At 40.0% G+C, this 26,015-nt stretch overlaps 1 protein-coding gene across 2 annotated transcripts in view; it reads left to right on the top strand.

The window, feature by feature from the left end:
* l3mbtl3 (L3MBTL histone methyl-lysine binding protein 3) overlaps positions 1–26,015 on the top strand; it is a 134,197-nt gene that overhangs the window by 81,660 nt on the left and 26,522 nt on the right. For both annotated transcript variants that reach the window (XM_080192466.1, XM_080192467.1), the window contains exons 18-19: positions 9,689–9,823; positions 22,105–22,187. In XM_080192466.1, coding sequence (XP_080048592.1) covers positions 9,689–9,823; positions 22,105–22,187 — 218 coding nt within the window. The remainder of the gene's footprint in view (positions 1–9,688; positions 9,824–22,104; positions 22,188–26,015) is intronic.

The following is a 26,015-nucleotide window of genomic DNA, read 5'->3' as shown; positions in this document are numbered from 1 at the left end:
AATGGAAACATTCGACAAATATCAACCTTAAGAGTTTGCCTTTCCCTTCGCCCTGGAATTTTTCTAGTTTTTGACTCTCCCAGCATATGTGGCTGGAAGGGAAGACAAGATTGTTTGAAAGGGTAGACCCATGACGTGCTTGGTATCTTGTGTGTGGGACAGGCTTTTCCTGCACATCATTTTCATATGTTTATTTGTTCATATATGTCTCTGGAGTAACTCACAGCAAGAACTTCCAATCTTTCTTCTTTCATGTCCTAATTCCCTTCATAGCAAAGTTCCCACAGGGAAATCCTACACAAAGTAGTAATTTGAATTGAATGGATTAAAATTAATCATAAACTTCCTGATTGACTAGGATGATCAAATAGAAGAGGCAAGATGAAGCCAAACTTCAGTAGCTGTACTGCATTTGGAATGGTTTCAATGTGATATCCACCTCAGAGTTTTCTGTAGCACCTGCCACCACTTGTAATGTGATGGCATTGGTTTTTATGGTATTTGGAGAAAATGTGTCAGAAGGATTATGTATGTCCTGTCAATTGAATTTCCGCGTAATGCATCAGGTTTAATGTCTGCTGATTATTTTTTGAACAACACTTTAAATGTAGCCACCTTAAGTAGTGGTAGTAGTTGCTAATAGCCTCTTGTCATGTTTTATGCCTTCAAATTGGTGTTAATTCAGAGCAAAATCCAAGCATTCTGAACTTTTTTATAACTCTCGCGTCCTATGTTGCGGGAGTTTGATATCTATTCAACTGTAACGTACCTCACTCCTCAAACTGGCCAGACAACAATTCAAGTTCAAGAACTTTATTCGAGCTATAGCAAGGGACCCAACTTCAAGCAATTAAAATCTACTAATCAAAACTGTACATTTTTAAAAAATTATCTAAGTCCATTCGCAACTATTAAAAGGGATTGCATAATGTATAATATATGGGTATTGTTGTCCAATTATAATTTGAACACATACCCTTAATTATACTGTTAACGAGCACATATTCCTTTCTATTTATCTACTAATTTACAGACATAAATATGATTAAAAAATATGTTTGACCAGTGATTGATTGCATGAGCTGCAACTTGTATGCATATTGTGTGAAGAAAGCCTCCCTTATAATTAATACAGCCATGGTCCTTGACTGTTATTTGTAGCTAAGGCAAATGTTTACTCATCAGGAGTTTTCCTGTTGAACTTTAGCAGCCTACATGATGTTTAAACTTGTATGATTTTTAGTAGTCACCCTGTTTCTGTACCTGAGGGGTTCTGCCTTTAATTACTGGCAAAGCTCAAACGGATGGTTTGGAGGATAAACAGCTTATTCTCCTGATGGAGAAATCGTTTGACAATGAGCACTGAATGGATGGATGAATATGTAGATTGAACTAATCAGGTCAGGCGCACAGTTTCATAATTTGTTAGGGAGGAATGCTATTTGATGACCAAGTAAACTCTAGAAATACAAGTCTTTTTGACCAAACAACTTATAGTCAAGCCTTCAGAATAGGCTGGATATCTAGATATTCATCTGTGTGAAATGTGACTGGTCCCAAGACCTCCTTCAAAGAAGAAATAAATGGATACTTTGATTCCAGTGCCCAAGAAAACATGATTCATGAAGAACCAGCGCCTGCTGCTTTGTAAAACAAGGAGTTCAGATTTTCTAATCACTATTTGTCAACTCCTCCCTGACTTAGGATGGCTAAGTCCCTTTTGGATTTTCAAGGCTAAGAATATTTGAATCAATATTAAAAGCTTACGTAAAGCTACAAAACCTTACTAAACTGGAACCAGAATGAATAAATGCAGCTAAGAACAGTACAGTTACAGGGCAAGTACTGATCGTAATTGGAGGTCACATTATTGTAATAAAAACTTGGGCTTTCTCAGAGATGTTTTGCTTGAGCCCCTTGTTAAAATTTGGAAAATATTTGCCTTTGGTGGACTTCATGAGGTGCTGGGCATGGATCCCGTGCCTTAAACCCCAGACAATTTTTTTTTTATTTATTCATAAGATAGATGGCATTCCTGGCAAGACCACCATTTGTTGCCCATCTCTGATTATCCCTGGAAGTATTGTAGTGAGCTGCCTCTTTGAACTGCTGCAATCCATGTAGTGTAGATACACTCGGTGCTGTTAGGAAGGGAGTTCAGTTAGCAACAGTGAAAGAGTGATGATATATTTCCAAGTTAGGGCAGTGCGTGGCCTAGAGAGAAACTTGAATGTGATGGTGTTCCTGTGTTTATTGTCCTTGTCCTTTTAGATGACATATGTTGGGTTTAAAAGGTGTTGTTCAGGGTGAGATGCTGTGACACTGAGGTGGCACGGTGATTAGCACTGCTGTTTCACAGCACCAGGAATTCGGGTTCAATTCCAGCTTAGAGTGACTGTGTACCCATTCTCTCTGTGCCTGCGTGGGTTTCCTCTGGATGCTCCAGTTTTCTCTTGCAGTCCAAAGACGTACAGGTTAGGTGGATTGGTCATGTTAAATTGCCCCTTAGTGTCCAAAGATATGCGGGTTAAAGGGATTAGTCATGGTAAATATGTGGAGTTACGAGGATAGGGCGGGCTGGTGTGTTAGCCTGATGCTCTTTCAGGGAATTGATGCAAACTCGGCTGAAAGAGTGTGCATTTTAAGAATTATTACATCTGTTTCTGAAGTCAGATTGATTTATTTCCTAGTTAATTATTTAATGCCCAATGATCAATCAGTAACACACAATTCATGACAATGTTTTCTGTGAGCGACAGTTTGCTGTAAAAGGGTGTCAGTGCCTTTGTTCTATATTTAAAACTCTTTTTTTAAACTTTGTGACAGTAAAACATTTCTTTCATATCTTTAATAATCAAAGTGTTCATTAATACATTATTTTGCCATGTATCCAGATTCCAATTCTAGTTACTGGCTTCTCACATCTATTCCACATTATGCACAAGGAGCATTTGATATAACACTTGAGACAAAGGGGATCAAAGGATATGGGGGTAAGCGGGATCAGGCTGTTGAGTAGCGTGATTGGCCATGATTATAATGAATGGCGGAGCAGGTTCTAAGGGCCAAATGCCTGCCTCTTTCTCCTATGTTTCTACGTGATGTGATTTGGAGACTTGCCAGCTCATTATCCTTTGGCTATTTAAAATCTTTAACATAGGAGAACAAGTTGCATACAGCAATAGAACAAAGCGTGGTTTAGGATAAGGTCAGATAGTTCAATGCAAAGCAGTATAAGATGGTTTTGGAGTGTTTGGACTTAAATGTATGGAGCACAGTGATGAAAGTTGGTGAACTAAAAAAAAGTCACATGGGTTGTGACTGATATAATGTCAATGACAGACTTTGATCAAGAACAGGAGATTTGGGAAATTAATATTCCTGACAACAAGGTACTTAGAAAAGATAGGGAAGGAGAGTAGGCATGATTAATAAAATTAACTACTATAACAATGGAAAAGCATGATATAATAAAGACAAAATTCGCTTGGTTAGAATTTAAAACAAAAGAGGAGCCTTTATTCTGCCAAATGTTCATGATAGGCCGCAAAGTTCTGGGAAGGCAATTGAAGAAAAAATTGGTAGGCAAATGACAAAGGTGCAAGAATACAGAGTAGCAATAATGGGAGTTTTAATTATTTTAGGATAGTAACAAAGTAAATAACAAAGGGACAAATTCCTGAAATATGCTTGCGAATTTTTTTCACTGCGCATTTCATGTAAATAGTTACACTGTTGTCAAAGTATACAGGAAGAAATAAGTAGGGCATTTAAGAAAGGTGCCACAATACTCACCAATGATTGAAGGGAAGTATAGATGTGTTGAACTTGGAGTTCCAAAAGGCCACATATGATTATATGAATTAGGCCCCTCAAGCATGCTCAACCATTTGAAAAAGTCATGGTCGATCTGATTGTGGCCTCAACTCCACATTCCTGCTTATCCCTATATCCTTCAACCTCCATTTCAGTCAAAGATCAATCAACATTTGCTTTAAAAATGTTAATTGACCCTGTTTCCCCAGACTGTTCTCTGGGGAACACAGTTCCAAGCATTCACAACACTCAGTTTTCATTGCAGCTCCCCTAGTTCTAGTCTTGTCCACAAAGGGAAACATCCTCTCAGCGTTCACCCTGTCAAATTCCTTCAGGATCTTTATATGTTTCAATAAATCGCCTCAGTCTTCTACTCTCCATTGGATACAGGCCCAGCTAATTCAATCTTTCCACATTAGATATACCCCTCACACCCCATCCCAAGTATTTGTTGGGTGAGGACTCTGTGAATTGATATGGTGTCACAAATACCCTGCGTAGCTGTAGCAGAACATCCCTATTGTTATGTTCCATTCCCCTTCCAATAAACAATAACATTCCATTTGCCTTCCTAATCATTTGCTGTGCCTGCTTACAAACTTTTACTAGTTCTTGTACCAGGACACCCAGATCCTTCTACTGCAGAGTCATGGAACCATAGAATTTATACAGTGCAGAAGACGCTATTCAGCCCATCAAGTCTGCACCGAATCTCTGAAGGAGCATCCCACCAAACTATCCCCTCTGCCCTATCCGTGTAACCTGCGCGTTTATTATGGCTAATCCTCCTAATCTACACATTTTAGCATGGCCAATCCACCTAACCTGTATATCTTTGGACTGTGGGAAGAACCTGGAGGAACCTCATGCAGACATAAGAAGAATGGGTGGTTGTATGTATAGAGCTTGCACAATGTTGGGATTGATCCCAGGTCCATCTGCCAAACTTATGCCCACTCATTTAACCTATCTGTGTCCCTTTGCAGACTCCTATTGTCCTCTTTGTAACTTGCTTTCCTACCTATCTTTGTGTCATCAACCACACATTTCACTCCTTCATCCAAGTCATTGATATAAAATGTAAAGAATTGAGGCCCCAGCACTTGCACTGTGGGATTCCACTGAGCACAACTTGCAAATATGGAAAAGACCATTTATCCCTACCCTCTGCTTCCTCTTAGCAACTGCATCCCCACCCCACCCCACCCAGAAAAACTTTAAAACCAGGGGTCATTTCTCAGAAGTAAGGTGTAAGAACACTGGCAAATCTTGCCCCAAAGAGATCAGGGTGCCATTTTTGAAGAAAATTTCCCCCTTTGACAAGGTACCACTTAATAGACCTGTTAGCAAAATCAAAATTAAAGGGACAGGGGCTACTTAGATGCAGAATTGACTTAGGTACAGAAACAGAAAGCAAACAGTGGTGGTCACCAGTTTAATTTTCAGACTGGTGGGATGTATACAATGAGATGTCCCATTATTCAGGGCACTGCTCCTTTCCATATACGTGAATTACCTGGACTTGGGCATAAAGGGCATATTTTAAAAGTTTGTACATAATATGAAATGTGGAATTGTAGTGGTCAATGATGAGGATAGCATTAAACTTGAGGAAGACATAAGCAGGCTGATAAAATGCATAGAAATGTGACCGATGAATACAGAGGAGTCCGAAATTATATGTTTTGGTGGCAAGAGTGAGGTGAGTAGAGACGATATGAACTAAATAGTATAATTTTAAAGAGTAAGCAGAAAAAGAAAGACCTGTCAATATGCGTACACAAACCTTTGAAGATGGCAGAACAATTCTTGCTCAATCATTTAACTAGCCTTTCTGTCTTCCTTTCAGCTTACATTCTCACCTAGCTTTGTATGTTCAGTAAACTTAGTTACTTTATACTCTGGCTTATTTAAGTCATTTATATAGCTTATGAATAACTGAAGCCAATCACTGATCCTTTCAGCATTCTACTAGTTGCGTCTTGCCATCCTGAAAATGAACTGTTTATTTCTTTCTTTTCTGTCTGTTAACCAATTCCCAATCCATGCTAATATATTACTCTAATCCCATAAATCCTAACATTGTGCAGCACTTTATTGTATGGTGCTGACTGAAAACAGAAACTGTTGTTACACCCTGAAACAATTCTTAATAGATTTGTCATGTTCAATTTCCCACTCATAAAACCATGTTGACTCTGTTTAATTATGTTTGAGTTCTCAAGTGCCCTGTTGGCACATCTTTAATAATAGATATTAACTTTTTCTCTACTAATAATGTCAGACTAACTGACCGAGAGTTTCCTGTTTTTACTCTTTCTTTTGAACAGACAAGCTACATCTACTACCTTTCAATTCACAGGAATTGTTCCATTATCTAGGGAATTGTGGAAGATTGAAAGCAAAGTATCTGCCATCTCTTCAGCTCCCACTTTAACATCCCTGCATGTGGCCTACCTGGACCAGGGGTTTCATTTTTTTTTAGTCCTATTATTTTCTCCAGTTTTTTTTGTTTACTTTGTTTATTCACTTTGGTTAAACATTTAGTTTTCTGCTATTTCTGAAATGCTGTTTGTTTTCTATTGTGAAGACTAGCATAAAATATTTGGTTGACATCTTATTTCTCACAATTTTTTTTGTTTGTACCTCGGAGATCCATGTTTACTTTCACTAATCTCTCCCTTTTTGCATATCATTTTTAAAATATATTTCTCAGTTTATTCTCATTCTAGCTTCTCCCTCTTTATAATTTCCTTGAGCATCCTTTGCTGATTTTTAACCCACCCCTCCCAAAACAAAATCTTGATGTTTAGTTTTTGACAACATTGTAAACCTCTTGCTTTCATCTAATGCTAGCCAAGTTTGTACCACTTCCTAGAGATCATTTTAATTCCTCCAGGAAATGTATATTCTTTGACCACTGAATTATTACTTTCGATATTTTCTATTCCTTTCTCATTTTTAATCTAATTTTCCAATATACTTCAGCCAACCTGGCTCTTGCACCCTTACAATTGGCTTTATTTAAATCTTAAGACCTTAATTTCAGACTTAACCTCAACATAGAGCCATAGAAAATTACAGCTCAGAAACAGGCCTTTTGGCCCTTCTTGTCTGTGCCGAACCATTTTTTGCCTCGTCCCACTGACCTGCACTTGGACCATATCCCTCCACATCCATCTCATCCATGAACAAGTTTTTCTTAAAAGTTAAAAATGACCCCACGTTTACCACTTTATCTGGCAGCTCATTCCACACTCCCACCACTCTCTGCATGAAGAATCTCCCCCTTGTATTCCGTTTTAAACTTTTCTCCTTTCACCCTTAACCCATGCCCTCTGTTTTTTTTTCTCTTCTAGCCGCAGTGGAAAAAGCCTGCTTGCATTCACTCTATACCCATTAAAATCTTATACACCTCCATCAATCTCCCCTCATTCTTCTACGTTCCAGGGAATAAAGTACTAACCTATTCTATCTCTCTCTGTAACTCAGCTTCTCAAATCCTGGCAACATCCTTGTAAACCTTCTCTGCACTCTTTCAACCTTATTACATCCTTCCTGTAACTAGGTGACCAAAACTGTACACGATACTCTAAATTCGGCCTCACCAATGCTTTATACAACCTTACCATAACACTCCAACTTTTATACTCAATACTCCGATTTATAAAGGCCAAGCAACCCAACCCCTGTGACGTCGCTTTTAGGGAATTCTGTACCTGTATTCCCAGATCCCTCTGTTCAACTGCACTCTTCAGAGTCCTACCATTAACCCTGTATGTTCTACTTTGGTTTGTCCTTCCAAAGTGCAATATGTCTCACTTGTCTGCGTTAAAGTCCATTTGCCATTTTTCAGCCCACTTTTCTAGTTGGTCCAAATCCCTCTGCAAGCTTTGAAAAGCTTCCTCACTGTCTACTACACCTCCAATCTTAGTATCATCAGCAAATTTGCTGATCCAGTTTACCACATTATCATCCAGATCATTGATATAGATGACAAACAACAATGGACCCAACACTGATCCCTGCGGCACACCACTTGTCACAGACCTCCACTCAGAAGAAATCCTCCACAACCACTCTCTGGCTTCTTCCACGGAGCCAGTGTCTAAATCCAATTTACTACCTCCCCATATATACCTTGCAACTGAACCCTCCTAACTAACCTCCCCATGAGGGACCTTATCAAAGACCTTGCTGAAATCCAGGTAGACAACATCCACCACCTTCCCTTCATCCACTTTCCTGGTAACCTCAAAAATCACTAAGAGACCTACCACGCACAAAGCCATGTTGACTCTCCCTAATAAGTCCCTGTCTGTTCAAACATTTGTAGATTCTATCCCTTGTCACACCTTCCAATAACTTGCCCACCACCAACGTCAAACTTACTGGCCTATAATTTCCTGGATTTCTTTTGGAACCTTTTTTAAACAACGGAACAACGTGAGGCACCCTCCAATCATCCGCACTTCCCCCGTGAATACTGACATTTTAAATACGTCTGCCAGGGCCCCTGCAAGTTCAACACTAGCCTCCCTCAAGGTCCGTGGGAATACCCTTTCTGGTCCTGGGGATTTATCCACTCTGATTTGCCTCAAGACAGCCAGCACCTCCTCCACTGTAATCTGTAAAGGTTCCATGACCTCCCTACCAGTTTGCCCTATTTCCATAGACTCCATGTCCGTTTCCTCAGTAAACACGGATGCAAAAAAAAACCATTTAGTATTCCCCCATCTCTTTTGGTTCCATACACAGTCTACCACTCTGGTCTTCAAGAGGACCAACTTTATCCCTCGCTATCCTTTTGCTCCTTATATACCTATAGAATACATATTCAATATTCATATATTGAATATATATTCTGTATGAATACATATTCATATATTGAATTTGTATTCTTTATGAATACATATTCATATAGAGCATATTCAAATTTAACATGAAATTCTGTAGTAATTACCTTTCCCTGGGGATTGTTTACTGTAAAATCACCTAATTAAGCCTGCTTCATTGCATAATATTAGATCCACCCATGACCTAAACAAGGTAACTGGTAACCTAGTTACTAGCGATATTTGGATTGCTAGGCAGTTGGCAAGTGGAGATCATTTAATAAACCAATTGTGTATGTTTTTAAGCAGTTGCTTGTTCATGCTCTTTCAGAACTGGATACAGATGCACAACCACCCTTCAACCCTTTAAATTCACTGGACCTCGAAGTTAGAGTCTTATGTATTAATATACTTGATTGAAGTACAAAATAAATGGAGAAAAAAATTGTAACAGTCATCATAAACAGTCTGTTTCATTGTTCATTCTTGAACGTATTGTTTTATACGTTCCAAGAACTTATTCTGTACTTTTGCTAATTTTGTCTCCCAATCTGTCTAATGATAAACATTCTGTAGGATTATTGGATTACTTGCTATAATAATTGTAGAGACAGCGTAATGCATTGGGTGAAACAATGGCCTTCCACTGCTGGTTCTTGGATCAAACTGAAAGCCCAGGCAGCGAGATAAATGTAAAATGGGTCTAAGCAATCTCTGTGCAGTTACTAGTTGACTTGGCCCTACAGGCAACGAACTAATTTGGACAAATTGTCAATCATGTAGAGTGATCATAGGAAACCTGATGGCAATAGGAAAATATCTAACCGGTGTAATAGGCTATGTTATTAAGTAAATGTTGGCCAAGACCATTTCTCGAGCAGTGGGAATTTTACTCCACATTAACAAAACATTTATTTGGCAACTGCATTGAGCCTTCTAATTTGGCATGTTGGGTTTATACAGCACTGTAAGCTTTAATTTGATGAGCATAAAACAGTTTATTGATTCAAATTAAAAATGCATTGCTTGATTTAAAGGAAATTCTCAAAAGACCATTGGCTCTCAGAAGCTGCTGCTCAAGAAGAGAGGAATGCTGAGGACTCTATCTCTGATGAAGAATCACCATGCAAAAAATCTCTTGTGTGTGCCAGCAAAGGAAGAAAATACACCAGGTCAGTGTCCTGTGCAAATAGTTACTGTGATATGAATATTGAATATAAAATTCTCAATACGAGATCACATTACTTGTTTTATTGCTGACTGCAAGATTTGGTGTAATCTTAGAAAATCTCATCCATGACAGGGGACACACCTGTGCAGTCTTTGCAATCATATATGTACATATTCAATAGTGTCTACTTGTTATTTAATCTAATATAGAATTACCTTTATCTACTTTTAAAAATAAACTCCAGCATACACGGTCTGAAGTGCACAGCAGCATAAGGTATGAATTTTGCAGACTTTGTTAGAAATATGAAGGCTTATAGATGTTCACGCATTTGTTTTGTAAACAAAAATCATTGAGTAAATGGAATGACTCACGTCAATTTAAGTTTTTGATTTCATTTTAATGGATCCACATCTGTGGTGATACCATATTCTGAGTAAAATATATCTCTATGCTACAATACCATGAACCAGAGAACCAGCAACTGAAAATCATTCAAAATCCAGAGAGTTGAGGGAGTAGGAGATGGTACTCAGTTTATAAACTGTGTACTGTACCTGATCGATATTAACTAGTACTAAACATAGTAGTCTTTTGTTCAGGGGCAGATCTAACATTTCAGTACATGAGCTGATGTAATAATATTCTAGGACCATGTTAATAGATATCACAGGCACCTTTGTTCCCCTATCTTCACTTTTCACTTTTCATTGAGGAATGCAGTACTTCTGAGATGTCCAGTGTTGCTGAGATGACACCTAGATGATGCTCCATTATTTGCTCTGCACACTTTGCTACTCTGATCAAAATTTAGTAAGTGACTAAAATACAAGACCAATCTCATCCACATAAAGTGCTCCTCACTATAAATTATCTTAAAACCCTGATTGCAGAAAGAAAGAGCAAATTGAAAGGATTTGTTGCCATGCTGATTTAGTTAATAAAGTAATTGCTATTCATTCTGATTTGATTGTCACTTTCACAAACTACTAATGAATTTGGTTGCCAATAAATTGAATATGTGAAGATTTGAAACACCGGTGGGTCTGGCTCATAATTTACTGTATGAAAAATGGTCAGACTATATTTCATAAGTATTAATATTCATTATACGGTTTTATTCAGAGCTGCTTGTGAGATATGCTGGTAAATCCTGTTGAATATAGACTGTAACAAATCCATAGATCTTCCATACTCTATTATAAATAGCACCAGGAAGATTTTAAGTTGCCAGGGTGTGCAGATGTTAGTGTGTCCAGAAGAGTAAGGAAGCAAAATAAACTGGTATTTCATGAAGCTAGCAACTGAATTCCACATTTAACTCAGTCAGTATGTGGGGGAAAACCCCATGGACCTGGCAAGTATGTAATTAACAAATGCTAAAAAGCAATTGATCACATTTTTAACCTTGAATTCTAGCTTTAACTTCCTGTCTGGGCTGTCTGAAGCTTTCCAGATTGAAAAAGACACGAGGACAACAGGAATTGACCAAGCTGAGCAATTGACAGATTGGAAAGTTTTTACATACTGAGATCAAACAGCTGCTTCTTTAGCTGGGTGAAAAGCTTTTGCTCATATGACTTGGTATGCAACTATATAAAACCTTGGTTAGGAAGCATTTGGAGTATTGTGTACAGTGCTGGTTGCCTCAGCACCAGAAGGACATGGAAGCTTTGGAGAGAGTGCAAAGAAGATTCACCAGGATATTGACTGTGAGGATTGGTTGAATAAACTAGGATTGTTTTTATTGGAAAGACGGAGGTTGAGGGGAGACCTGATAACGGTCTACAAAAATATGAGAGGCATAGACGAGGTCAATAGTCAGAGGTTTTTTTTCCCAGGATGAAAGTATCAAGGGGACACAGGTTCAAGATGGGAGGGGGAAGTTTAAGGGAGAAGTCGTTATTTAGCATACTTACCTTCATTGATAGGGGGATTGAGTATAAAAATTCACTGGTCATGCTGCAGCTATACAGAACCTTAGTTAGGCCTCTTTTAGAATATTGTGTACAATTCTGGTATCCACACTGCCAGAGAGATGCCGCTACTTTGGAGGGGGTACAGATGAGGTTTACCAGGATGTTGCCTGATCTGGAGGGTATTAGCTATGAGGAGAGATTGGATATATTTGGTTTATTCTCACTGGAATGATGGAGGTTGAGGGGTGACCTGATTGAGGTTTGTAAGGTTGAGTGGCATGGTCAGAGTGGATAGTCAGATGCTCTTTTCTAAGGTAGAAAAGTCGAGTACGAGGGACATAGGTTTAAGCTGCCTGGGGAATGTGCAAGGCAATTTTTTTTACACAGAGGGTGCTGAATGTCTGGAACGCACAGCCCAGGGAGGCGGTAGGAGAGGTAAGATAGCGACATTTAAAGGACAACTAGACGAATACATGAATAGGATGGATATGGAAGGAAAAGGATTCCGTAAGTGCATACGGCTTTAAGTAGGCATCATAATCGGCGCAGGCTTGAAGGCCCTGTTCCTATGCTGTACCTTTCTTTGTTCTTTATGCGGGGGAAATCTTTCATGCAGAGAGTGGTGGGTGCCTGGAACTTACTACCAGAGGTGGAAGCAGGCACATTACCATCATTTAAGAGACATCTGGATGAGTAAGTTAATGGGGAGAGAATAGGGAATGAAGTGGCTGATGGCTTAAGGAACATGCCACAATCAGAAAATTACAAGGAAATCACAGAGAGAATCCGACAAGGAGACTACAAGACAATCTTAGTGGAGAAATAAAGCTACTGTACAAGAGAACTTAAAGAGACAACAATATTTGAAACTGCAACTGTATGAAGGAAAAGGCCATGTACAGAAAATTAGAAGAAACCCAGAGAGAGGACAATTCCAAATAAATCATTGAGGGCAACAAGAGACCACAGAGAGTGGACAACTCCCAACAAAGCACTGGTGGCAACAAAAGATCCCAAAGCAAGGGCAGCTAGAATATCAGAAAACCTCAGAGGGAGCCAAGTGACTCCAGAGTGAGGGAGATGGCAGTACAGAGTGAGCAGATAGCTACAACTGAAGGAAAGCTTATCTGACGTAATTCAAAAGAAGCAAAATGTTGAAAACCTAAATGAAGTTGGTCTACGGAAAAATATTTGCATCAAGAGCTAAACTGAAATAGTTAAAGATTAACAATAAACAGTTCATATTTAAACATAGAAGTCTCAGGATTTCATCACTGAGCCACTGCAAATGAACCCATACTGTTAAATGGTGCTTAGTAGTAGCACTGTAATCCAAGATGTGGAGATGCCAGCATTGGATTGGAGGGGGCACATTAAGAAGTTTCACAACACCAGACTAAAGTCCAACAGGTTTATTTGGCATCATGAGCTTTTGGAGCACTGCCCTTCATCAGCTCCTTCACTCACCTGATGGAGGAGTGGCAGTCCAAAAGCTCGTGACACCAAATAAAGCTGTTGGACTTTAACCTGGTGTTGTGAGACTTGTCACTGTACCATAATACTACAAAGACAATAGGCAAAGATGACAGATGGAAAAACCATTTTATGGCATCAATCTGATGGAGTTTGTATTTGTTTTCACCATTTAATGTGAAACTTGAACATGAAAGTTTAGGGTAAATGATTTCAGATTATATTTGTATTAATATGGAAATCCAAAGAAAAGTAGCAGTGCATTTGATGGAAGCTAACTCCAATTCTGCTTTAATGTGGCTTGTAATTTTGGAGAACAATTAAAATTAACTGCACATTCAGACTACCAGAAGGAAAACCTGAGAAATACCTGATTTTGAAATAATATGACAATATGATCCTAGATTTGATGGTTACCACAAATTACATAATGTTAGAAAAATAAACTTACTGGTGCTCATAAAGAACATTTAAAATGAGTCATTTTGATTCTGCTATATTTACTGACACATTCCTAAAACTGCCCGTGTTAATTGTTCAGGAGTATAGCAGAAAAAAACAACCCCCAATTGCTGAGGTCTTAAGTAATTGTCAGTAGATTAAGATAAAGTTCCCACAGTGGTTTAGCCAATTTATCCAATGCACAGCTGAGCCATTAGTTGGAATTTCCAATGAATGTTATTTTAACCTTGATGTTTAAAATGAGAGTGATAAAGCGGCTTTGAAAATCTCGTCTGTACGGCCTATAAAAGTGGCATGTTCAATACCCAGCAGTATGGCCACTAAGTTACCATTCTGGGTGAGGAAGGAGAACATCAGCCAAATTTCTAACTCCTAATAATTATCAAGATAGCCTTGCAGGAGTCTGTACCACCATTGGACATAGTTGTGACACGTTGTGTTTGAATGACATATTTACACTTTGCTGATTGGACTAATGCATGAAAAGTGGCACTTTATCACAGTAAGCAGTCAGTGCCTTCAAAGGTTGACAAGTGGGTAGAAGAGTGAAGAATGTTGACAATACAGAAAAAGAGCTACATTGGACAAAGAAGTTGAATGAGAGGTTTAAAAAAAAAACAAGTTGTAGTATATACACTACATAGTGTTATAGTATCAGAAACAACAGTGGTTTCTCAGCACACTACTGCCAGTCTTTTTCATTAAAAAGCTGAGTGAAACAAATGAGGAGCAATTATTCTAGTTCCTAGATGGTTTATGTCACAACCTGCCATCCCATCAAAATACACTGGTATTAGCTAGTTTTATCTACTGTCAGTGTGTTTGCATGCTGTACTGTGTACAGTTCTGGCCACCATATTACTGAAAGGATATTATTAAACTAGAAAGAGTGCAGAAAAGATTTGCAAGGATGCTACCGGGACTTGATGGTTTGAGTTATAAGGAGAGGCTGGATAAACTGGGACTTTTTCCTCTGGAGCTTAGAAGGCTGAGGGGTGATCTTATCGAAGTCTATCAAATAATAAGGGGCATAGATCAGCTGGATAGTTAACATCTTTTCCCAAAGGTAGGGGAGTCTAAAACTAGAGGGCATAGATTTAAGGTGAGGGGGGAGAAATCCAAAAGGGTCCAGAGGGGCAATTTTTTCATACGCAGGGTGGTGGGTGTCTGGAACAAGCTGCCAGAGGTAGTAGTAGTGGTGGGCACAATTTTGTCTTTTAAAAAGCATTTAGGCAGCTACATGGCGAAGATGGGTATGGAGGGATATGGGCTATTTGCGGGCAATTGGGACTAGCTTAGGGGTTTAAAGAAATGGGCAAGTTGGACCGAAGGACCAGTTTCCATGCTGTAAAACCCTATGACTCTCTGCTGAATTGTATACAACCTAACACAGCTCTCATCACAGTACTGGACCAAGCTAGAGTCCCAGGCAAACCACACGGATCCCTATCGACTTTGACAAGGGCTGCAAGGCATAACAGGCTACAAGGTGAAGGCATGTAGAATTGCTGGCACCAAGGCACCCTTCCCCGATGAAGTCAGCGCTTTCTATGCCCATTTTGAGCAAGAGATCAGCGAGAGCACACCTTCCGCCCTGGAAGCCTTGGTCGAACCGATATCTGGGATCACCAATGCAGACGTCAAAACGGCCTTCTCGAAAGTCAATCTATGGAAAGTAGCTGGCCTGGATGGGGTACCCAGGCGAGTATTCAGATCCTGAATGGACCAGCTGGCCGGGGTATTTACACCAATCTGAGGTCCCTATCTGCTTCAAGAAGACAAACATTATCCCTGTACCAAAAAAAAGCCAGGCAGCTTTCTTTAATGACTATAACCTAGTGGCTCTGACATCCATCATTATGAAATGGTTCAAAAGGCTTGTCATGCAACGAATCAATTCTACCCTTCCAGATTGCCTGGATGCACTACAGTTCACTGACCGTCCCAGCAGGTCCACATCAGATACCATCTCCTTGACCCTACACTGAACCCTGGAACACCTGGATAACAAAGACACTCATGTTAGACTCCTATTTATTGACTGCAGCCTTCAATACCATTATTCCTACAAAACTCATCTCCAAACTACAGGGCCTGGGGCTCCACTCCCCTCTGCAACAGGTTCCCAGACTTCCTAACCTGCAGACTGCAAACAGGGTTAGGACGTCTGGGAACCTATTGCAGAGGTTCAACACCACCTCCACGATCATCCTCAGCATCAGTGCCCCACAAGGCTGTACCCTTACTGTACTCCTCATATGCCTATGACTGTGTGGCCAACTTTCCCTCCAATTTGATTTTCAAGTTTGCTGACAACACCACCGTAGTGGCTCAGATCTCAAACAATGATGAGATGGAGTATAGGAAAGAGGTAGAGAATCTGGTGAACTGGTACAGCGGCAATAATCTCTTCCTCAATGTCAACAAAACAAAGGAGATAATCATTGACTTTAGGAAGCGTAGTCAAGGACATGCCCCTGTCTACATCAATGGAGGTGAAGTGGAAATGGTCAAAAGCTTCAAGTTTTGAGATGTCCAGATCACCAACAACCTGTCCTGATCCTTCCATGCTAACACTATAGTTAAGAAAGCCTGCCAACGCCTCTACTTTCTCAGGAGGCTAAGGTAATTTGGCATGTTCACTACGACTCTCACCAGCCTTTACTGATGCACCATAGAAAGCATTCTTGTTGTATCACAGTTTGGTATGCCTCCTGCTCTGCCCAAGACCAAGCCCAGTCCATCACACAAACCAGCCTCCCATCCATTGACTCTGCCTACATTTCCCGCTGTCTCAGAAAAGCAGCCAACATAACAAGAACTCCACGTACCTCAGACATTCTCGCTTGCACCTCCTCCTGTCGGAAAAAAGATACAAAAGCTGGAGGGCGCGTACCAACTGACCCCAAAACAACTTCCTCCCTGCTGCCATCAGACTTTTGAATGGACCTACCTCATTTTAAGTTGCTCTTTCCCTACACACTAGCTATAGAGTATATTCTGCTCCTTTTCTATGAATGGTATGCTTTGTCTGTATAGCGCAAGAAACAATACTTTTGGTAGTATATTAATACATGTGACAAATCAAATCAAACTTTTCTAATATTTTGTCTCGACCCATGTTAGCGGCAAGCCTGTGGCTTATACCACTGACTACATTTTTAAACTTATTTTTACCTTTTTGTCAGCTGCAGTGGGAACCTCCTACCCCAGCTGTATTAAGGATCAATCACTGAGGTGAATAGAGAGGTATAGTGGTGAGGCATAGTTGCACCAGAGTCGCGCCCCCTTTGTTGCCCTGAACTGAAGGTACACCTCCTTGAGACTTCAATTCAAGTGAACAGCTGTGGGATTTGGGAAGGAGCTAACATGAACAGTTGATTCAACATTACTTTGTAAGCATGTAAAAAGTTCAATATTTACAAGGTAAGTATTTATTGCAGTTTACCTCCTTCCCCAATGCCGTTCACCCCGGTCCCTTCACTGTGCCCCACTTCAGTCAGCCCTAGTTCACCTCTCACTCCCATAGTCCCTTATCACCACTCACTCCCGTAACAACTGACTCTGCTCTGACATCATTGAGTCAAAGATAATAGTGAGAGGTGGACAAGAGTGGGAAGTTAACTAGAAGTTATAGGAGAGAGAGCCAAGTGAGCAGGGCGTGGTGTTTTTTTGCACTTGAGGATAACAGGAGTGTGATGATGTGCCTCCTGTTTTAAAGGGCTGCTCCTCATGTTACAGTTAGGCTTTCTTATGTAGATTTTGGTGAACGAGATTACATTTCAAGACTTTAAATTTAGGATAACTGAAGTGGGCCATGTGACTTGAAGTGTGCCTGAGAGTAGGTCTGGGTAGTTTGTTTGTTTAGAGGTCAAAGCACGTGCAGATTGTTTAACTGAAAAGCAGGTGCTAGATATTTATGCTTGGAGATAATAAGCACAGTCTGGATATACCGTGAGTATGCCCCGAGTCTCTCAAAGGAGATATAGACATTAAGTTGTAAATTATGTATTCAGTTATAAGATGAACTGGAATCGGGATCAAAGATAACTGTTTAGCATTTCTATTCCAATATAAAACTAATGTTTATTATTGGGTAAAAGGGTCAAACAATAAAAACAATATAAGTCAGTATACAAAATACAACAAAAATAAAAGAATAATACAATAAAAAAGCCATTTTGGAATCAGGTTACAGGCTTCCCTGCAAAACCAAGAATTCCACAGACTGCAGTAGTCTGTAGAGAGAGAACAGAGCTAATGCTTTGACAGAGCTCTGACAGAGTCATCCAGCCTCGAAGCAACAATTGCTCTGTTCTCTCCCCACAGATGCTGTCAGACCTCATATAATTTGTACAGTGCAGAAGGAGGCCATTCAGCCAATTAAGTCTACACTGAACACAATTCCACCTAAGCCCTATTCCCGTAACCCTACATATTTACTCTGCCAATCCTCTGACACTAGGGACAGTTTAATATGGCTAATCAACCTAACAGCACATGTTTGGACTCTGGGAGGAAACTGGAGCACCTGGAAGAAACCCACATAGACACAGGGAGAATGTGCAAACTCCACACAGACAGTGACCTGAGGCTGGAATTGAACCCGGGTCCCCAGCGCTGTGTGGCAGCAGTGCTAACTACTGTGCCACCATGCTGCCACCTGCTGAGATTTTCCATATGTTTTTGTTCCAGATTCCAGCATCTGCAGTAATTTGCTTTTATATTTATGCAGTTTGCTTTTGCACAGTCCTGTGAGATAAAGAAGAAATCATTCAGACCTCCACCTTAAGCAGAGAAAAAACTAAATTTATCTTTTACTGCCTAGAATGAGTGGGAGCTTGTGTTCAGATTGAAGATTCATTTTGTCAGGATTTAAACAAGGCTGCAAGATTTACTTGGCTTTGAGCCAGAGGAGGGATGTATGGCATTACACTCACAATGAAAGGCAGTTCTGTGATTAGAAGTTACCTAGCTAGGAAAACAAAAGAAGAAGAAAAGCCATTCGGAGCTGAGAATTTTAGGCTAGTTACTATCAAATGCAGTGTCCACTAGGGGACAGTGTAATATATAACTGTAGTGAGAGATTTTCAATCATGTTAAAAGTTAAATTGGGATACTCTCTTCCATAGTTTAAAAAGGCAGATGGCACAGTGGTTAGTACTGCTGTCTCACAGCACCAGGGACCTGGATTCGATTCTCAGCTTGGGTCACTATCTGTGTGGAGTTTGCATGTTCTCTCCATGTCTGCGTGGGTTTCCTCTGGGCGCTTCAGTTTCCTCCCACAGTCCGAAAGATGTGCTGGTTAAGAGCATTGGCCATGCTAAATTCTCCCTCGGTGTACCTGAACAGGTGCTGGAGTATGGTGACTGGGGGAATTTCACATTAACTTCATTGCAGTGTTAAATCTTACTTATGACTAATAAATTAACTTTAACTTTATAGGTTATCTACAAACACAAAATAGTGAAGATTAGCGTTTAGTTGTTATTTATTACAGTAAAAGTTTTAAAACGTGAAACCTTGACCCATCATTCTTTCAGCTGTCAATTGAGATTTTGAATTCCTCTTATTGATCTCTACAGACATTATCATGCTAGCAGGTTCTGTGCTGTAGCTGCCAGTGGGATCCTCTGTGGCTCGTGGAGTGGCCATAAATGAACATCCCTGCTCTGTACCCTGCTGGTTTCCATCTGGCAGTCCACCTGATACCTGTACAGTGCTGACAGACAGCAAGTGGCCTTTAATTGGGCACTTAGTTGGCCACCTAGCAGGTGGCCTAGCTGATGAGGTTCCAGCCAGCAAAAAGCCTACTTTTGTGAGCTGGCAGAATCCAGCCTCTAATCTTAATCTGCATGACATATGGTATTTTTTATACAAGAAAATAATACATTATTTCTAAAAACTAAGTGACGCACAAGAACTCTGTTTGTATTTGTCTGGTCGTGATGAGCTCACCAACTACAGTTTCTGTAGCAACTAGTATTTCTTTTCAATGACAGAAGTTCATCCTTGTTCTGTTTGTTTGGAGACTGTTTTGATATGCCTTAACCCAACCAAGGTTATTAAGTGTGATCTGTAATTGCCTGAATCCTTCTGTATTTTTGAAGTTCTTCTTTCCCCACTGTTAATTCTATCCAGGAATGTAGGCATCCATATGGCATAAGTAGCTGACCTTTTGACCTTATAATTTTTTTAAAATTCTGTACTGTCAACAGGAAGTTCTCGTTCTGTGAAATGCCTTTTGTGTTAGAACGTTTGGCCAAATTTGTTTATTCAGTTGCCGCTGGTGAAAAATATGACTTACTTATTAAGTGGTCAAGAGGCTTATTTTCTGTTGTTATCTTTATTTAATTTTTTATTACTATATTCCATTTCACCGATTTTTTTTTTAAACTTGTAGAGAAAATGTTGAAAGTCATTATTAAAGAAGTTATAGTTGGGCTTTGGATAACCTCGAGGTAATCAGGCTGTGTCAGTATGGTTTTGTGAAAGAGAAATCATGCTGAACCAACTGATTGGAGTTATTTCAGGAAGTAACGTGCTATAGATAATGAAAACCAGCAGAGTTACTTAGAATTCCAGAAGGCTTTTGATCATGTGCCATATCAAAGATTATAGTGGAAAATAAAAGCTCAAATTTTAGGGAGTATCATGGATAAAAGATTGGCTGTCTTACAGGAAGCAGAGAGAAGGCATAAATGGGTCATTTTCTAGTTGGCAAGATGTAATGAGTGGTGTGTCACAGGGATCAGTGCAGGGTCCTCAATTGTTTACAATTTATATAAATGACTTGGATGAAGGGATGGTTTCCAAATTTGCCGAAGACACAAAAATAGGTAGGAAATTAAGTTGCAAAAAGGACATAAGGTGGCTACAAAAAGATATAGATAGGTTAACTGAGTGGTGAAAGATTTGGCAAATGGAGTATTATGTGGGAAAATATGAAATTGTCCATTTTGGTGGGAAGAATAATAAAGAAGAAACATTTTATGTAAATTGTGAGAGATTGCAGAGCTCTGGGATTCAGAGGAATTGGGGTGTCCTAGTGTATGCATTACAAAAGGCTAGCTTGGAGATGTAACAAGTATTTAGGAAAACTAAAATGTTATCATTTATTGTGAAGAGAATGGAGTACAGAAGTTGAGAGGTAATGCTTCAATTGTACAAGACACAAGTGTGACCACATTTTGGAGTACTGCATACAGTATTGGTCACATTTAAGGAAAGATGTAATTGCGTTGCATGCAATTCACAGAAGGTTTGCCAGACTAATACCTGAAGTGGGTTGGTATCTTATGAGGAAAGGTTAGGCTAGGCTTGTATATTCTTCTGGAGTTCAAAAGAATAAAATGTGACTTGGTTGAAACATACAAAATCCTAAGGAGTCTTCATAGGGTTGAACTCCTAGGTCTATTGATTTCATCCTGAGAGGACTTGATAGGATGGGTGTGGAGTGTGTGTTTCTTTAGTGGGAGAATATTGTGGGCCATTGTTTTAAAAATAAGGAGCCACCCATTTAAAACAGATGAAGCATAGATGGTCATGAGTCTTTGAAGCACTCTTCCTGTAAATATTGTGCGAGCAGAATCTTTGAATATTTTTAAGGCAGAAGTGAATAGATACTTGGCAAGCAAGGGGTGATTGGTTACCGGGAGTAAGCGAAGTGCAAATTTGAAGTTACTATCAGATCAGTTGTAACCTTTATGAATGGCTGAGGGGTTCAGGGGCTGAATTGCCTGCTCCAGCTCCTTGTTCGTATGTTCATAAAGAAAAGGCAAGCAGGCTAATGGGAACACCAACACCTTATAATCCAAGTTACAAATCATCCTGACTTGGAAATATGTTGCTATTTCTTTGTTGCTGGGTTGAAATCCAAAACCTCCTTTCCTAACAACTGCGGGACTACCAATGCCACACAGACTGTGTTGGTTCAAGAAGGTAACTCACCAACACCACCTCAAAAGTAATTAGGGATAGTCACTTTTCAACAAAGCGCGCACTCTCATCTTTTTTTGGAGTACGTAGACAATTTGTTTAAGTGTTTGGCCTGACTTTGCACATGCGGTACCTTGAAGGGACTGATGTGCACTGCTTGTGTCAAAAATTTCAGGTTGTACCACAGGCATGTAGCTTAAGGGAAGCATTTGCTTGTCAGTGATATTCATCCTGTGAAAGTTGGGGTTTTCTGCATTCATTATTTCAAGCAAAAACGTAAAAGAATTTCAAAGGACAGGTTAATGATTTTGCTCGGGATAGTGACCAGAATGGTAACTTTGAATTTGATGAGTAAGTAACCCAGCTCGCATGATTGAATAGATAATTTTTTTTTCTGCCCTTATTATTGTAGCATGATGGACAGATTTTACTCTTAGTATCGTATAAGTCTTGAGAAAATAAACTATTTTAACCTTGTCTCCTCTCCTAGAGCTGGAAGGCCAATTAAGCATCCAAGGATAAAGCAGGAATCTGTTGTTACAAATAAGATTAACTGGCAAAATGAAAATAAAGGTAAGGGAGAATATGGAGCATCATATTGGACTGACCACATGTAATTTGTAGAGTTGAGATGTTGTATTAATACTTAGCGTGTAGATTTTAAGCAAACATCTGTCAATATTGAATGATCAGAAAGAAATCCCACAACACCAGCTTAAAGTCCAAACAGGTTTATTTGTAGCAAAAGCCGCAAGCTTTTGGGACAGGTTGTCCCATCGTCAGGTGGCTGGGAGCGTTTGGACTTTAAGCTGGTGTTGTGGGATTTCTTTCTGTTTTACTCCAGTCCAACACCGGCATCTCCAGATATTGAATGCTCAGCAGATTTCACTGTTGTGTACAAAGAATCCGAGACTTATGAGACTTTGTTTCTGGAGGTAGACACCTTAAAATCAGTTCAACAAATGACTCATGCAACAGTGCGGTAATGAAGACTGCAATCCTTATAGCATAGTGTCGGAAAGTGGCAAAAAATAGAGTTTTGAAGCTTGCAAAAGGAGTGGTGAAGATCCTGAAAACACAGGTTCTAAATTCTGCAAACAGGCTGCTGAAAAGAGCAAAGGAAAACAGATGAGGGCTGTAAGATAAAAGAAAAACACACAGGCTGCAAGTGAAGGCACCAGCTGTAGAGAAAAAGGAAACACAGATAAAGGCTGCAAGTGAAGGCACTGGCTGTAGAGAAAAGGGAAACACAAGTAAATTACTGTGCGAGTAGAAAGTATTTCAGTAAATTTCCCAATTCCATATCCAAGCCAATTGAAAAATGAGGCATGTTAAAACTGGCAGAATTTCGAGTTGCAATGTCAAAACTATGAGATTGCAACAGACTTGATTAATCGGCGGGATATTGAGGCCTTGGTTATCTTGAAACTGTAAAATCCACCCGAGGTCGATGGACCTTCCCGCTGTCTGCCCCTTGCTTGCTCCGATTCCCATAGCAGGCAGGGCAGTAAAATTGTGGTCAACAACCCTGAACTGATAACAATAGCGACACTGTTAATGTTCTAGGAGGCTCTGCTACAGAGTGTATACCACCCTAAATCTAACCATTAGGCAAAAAAAAAGACAACGAAGATTTTTAAAACCTTTTGAATCCCAAATGGATTTTACAGATGAACAATGTGTTCAACACTGGAGTTCAGAGGAAAAATGAGATCACTAAACAGTATGTCAAGGCAGTAATGCAGCTAGTCAAATCATGTGAATTTACACAGCTAAAAGATGATCTGATTAAAGATAGCTTGGTCCTAAGTGTGAGACACCTCTCAGTGAGAGCAAGTCTACTGAAGGATGAGGAATTGACACTAAAGAAAGTGATAATTGTGTTGTTGATGTACAGAAATTGTTAAACAATGGTTGGAGCCCATGTACGGCAAAACAGACCAAGAGACGGATTATACTGAGAGACAGTCAGTGTCAAAAGATCTGAGCAGTCACAAAGGTCAGAGTGCAGAAACTGCAGAAATGTAGAATCCCTACAGTGCAGAAGGAGGTCATTCGGCCCATCAAGTCTGCAGCGACCCAGGCCCTAACTTGTCCATGTGACCAGGTTTCCTAAACTGAACTAGTCCCTTTTGCTAGCATTTGGCTGAATTTATCCCTCTGAACCTTTCCTATCCATGTACCTATCCAAATGTCTTTTAAATGTTGTAATTTTACTCGTCTCTACAACCTCCTCTGGCAGCTCATTCAATATACGCACCTCTCTTTGTGAAAAAGTCGCTCCGGAGGTCTTTTTCAAATCTTTTCCCTCTTACCTTAAACTTCTGCCCCCCAGCTTTGGATTCCCCTACCCTGGGGAAAAGACCATGGCTTTACACCTTATCTGTGCCCCTCATGATTTTATAAATCTCTATAAGGTTACCACGTATCCTCGTATGCTCCAGGGAAAAAGGTACCACCAGCCCCTATCCAGCCTCTCCTTATAATTCAAGCCTTACAGTCCCAGTTACATCCTTGTAAATCTTTTATTGTACCTTTTCAGTTTCCAGTTTAGTAACATCTTTCCAATAGCAAGATGACCAGAATTGTACGCAGTACTCCAAATGTACCCATACCAATGTCTTGTACAGTTGTAACATAACGTCCCAACTCCTGTACTGAGTGCTCTAACCGATGAAGGCAAATGTGCCAAATCCCCCCTCCACCACCCTGTCTAGTCGAGACGCCATAGAGGATAAACAATGGGACAGTTGAGAAAAGCATGGATGTTAGGGAACTTTGGGAAATAACTAGTGATGTCTGAGGAGTGTACATATTATAGAAAAGGAAGTGCTGGACGTCTAAAACCGCATCAAGTTAGATAAAACCCTGGGACCTGATGAAGAGTATCCCAGGACGTTGTGGGAGGCTAGGGAAGAAATTGCAGGTCCCCTAGCTGAGATATTTGCATCTTCAATAGTCACAGGTGAGTGCCTGAAGATTGGAGAGTTGCAAATGTTGTGCCTTTGTTTAAAAAGGGCTGCAGGAAAAGCCTGGGAACTACAGGCCAGTTAACCTTGCATCTGTGGTGGCTAAATTGTTGGAAGGTGTTTTGAGAGACAGGATCTACAAGCATTTAGAGACGCAAGGATTGATTAGGGACAGTCAGCATTGCTTTGTGAATGGAAAATCATGCCTCACAAATTTAATTGAGTGTTTTGAAAAGGTAACCAAGAAGGTAGATGAGGACAGTGCAGTTGATGTTGTCTACATGGACTTTAGCAAGGCCTTTGACAAGGTTGTTGCATAAGGTTAAATCTCATGGGATTCAGGGTGAGGTATGTAAATGGATACAAAATTGGCTTCTTGACAGAAACCAGAGGGTGATTGTAAAGAGTTGTTTTACAAACTGGAGGCCTGTGACCAGCAGTGTGCCTCAGGGATCAGTGCTGGGTCCACTGTTATTTGTCATTTATATTAATGATTTGGATGAGAATATAGGAGTCATGGTTAGTAAGTTTGCAGATGACACTAAGATTGGTAGCATAGTGGACAGTGAAGAAAGTTCTCTCCAATTGCAACACGATCTTGATCAGTTGGGCCAGTGGGCTGAGAAATGGCAGATGGAGTTTAATTCAGACAAATGCAAGGTAATGTATTTTGGTAGACTGAACTAGGGCACTACTTACTCAGTTAATGGTAGGGCGTTGGGGAGAGTTACAGAACAAAGAGATCTAGGGGTACATGTTCATTGCTCCTTGTAAGTGGAATCACAGGTGGACAGAGTGGTGAAGAAGGCATTCGGCATTCTTGGTTGTACAAGACATTGGTAAGGCCGCACTTGGAATACTATGTACAGTTCTGGTCACCCTATTATAAAAAGGATGTTATTAAACTAGGAAGAGTGCAGAAAAGATTTACTAGGATGCTACTGGGACTTGATGGATTGAATTATAAGGAGAGGCAGGTTAGACTGGGATTTTTTTCTCTGGAGCGTAGGGGACTGAGGGGTGATCTTACAGAGGTCTGTAAAATAATGAGGGGCACAAATTAGCTAGATAGTCAATATCTTTTCCCAAAGGTAGGGGAGTCTAAAACTAGAAGGCATAGGTTTAAGGTAAGAGGGGAGAGATACAAAAGGGTCCAGAGGGGCAATTTTTTCACACAGTGGGGTGAGTGTTTGGAACAAGCTGCCAGAGGTAGTTGTAGAGGTGGGTACAATTTTGTCTTTTAAAATGCATTTAGATAGTTTAGATGGGAGTGGAGGGATATGGGCCAAATGCAGACAATTGGGATCAGTTTACGGGTTTTTTAAAAAAAAAAGGTGACATGGACAAGTTGGACTGAAGGACCTGTTTTTATGCTGTAAATCTTTATGACTCAATGATAGCATGCACAGGAAAAGAAACATTGCCCAGTTGA

The sequence above is a fragment of the Carcharhinus amblyrhynchos genome, chromosome 7, assembly GCF_965287045.1.
Source record: "Carcharhinus amblyrhynchos chromosome 7, sCarAmb.v2.hapA, whole genome shotgun sequence".
Lineage (NCBI taxonomy): Eukaryota > Metazoa > Chordata > Chondrichthyes > Carcharhiniformes > Carcharhinidae > Carcharhinus > Carcharhinus amblyrhynchos.
Note: the sequence above shows the minus strand (reverse complement) of the source record. Positions and strands in the feature narration are given on the sequence as shown.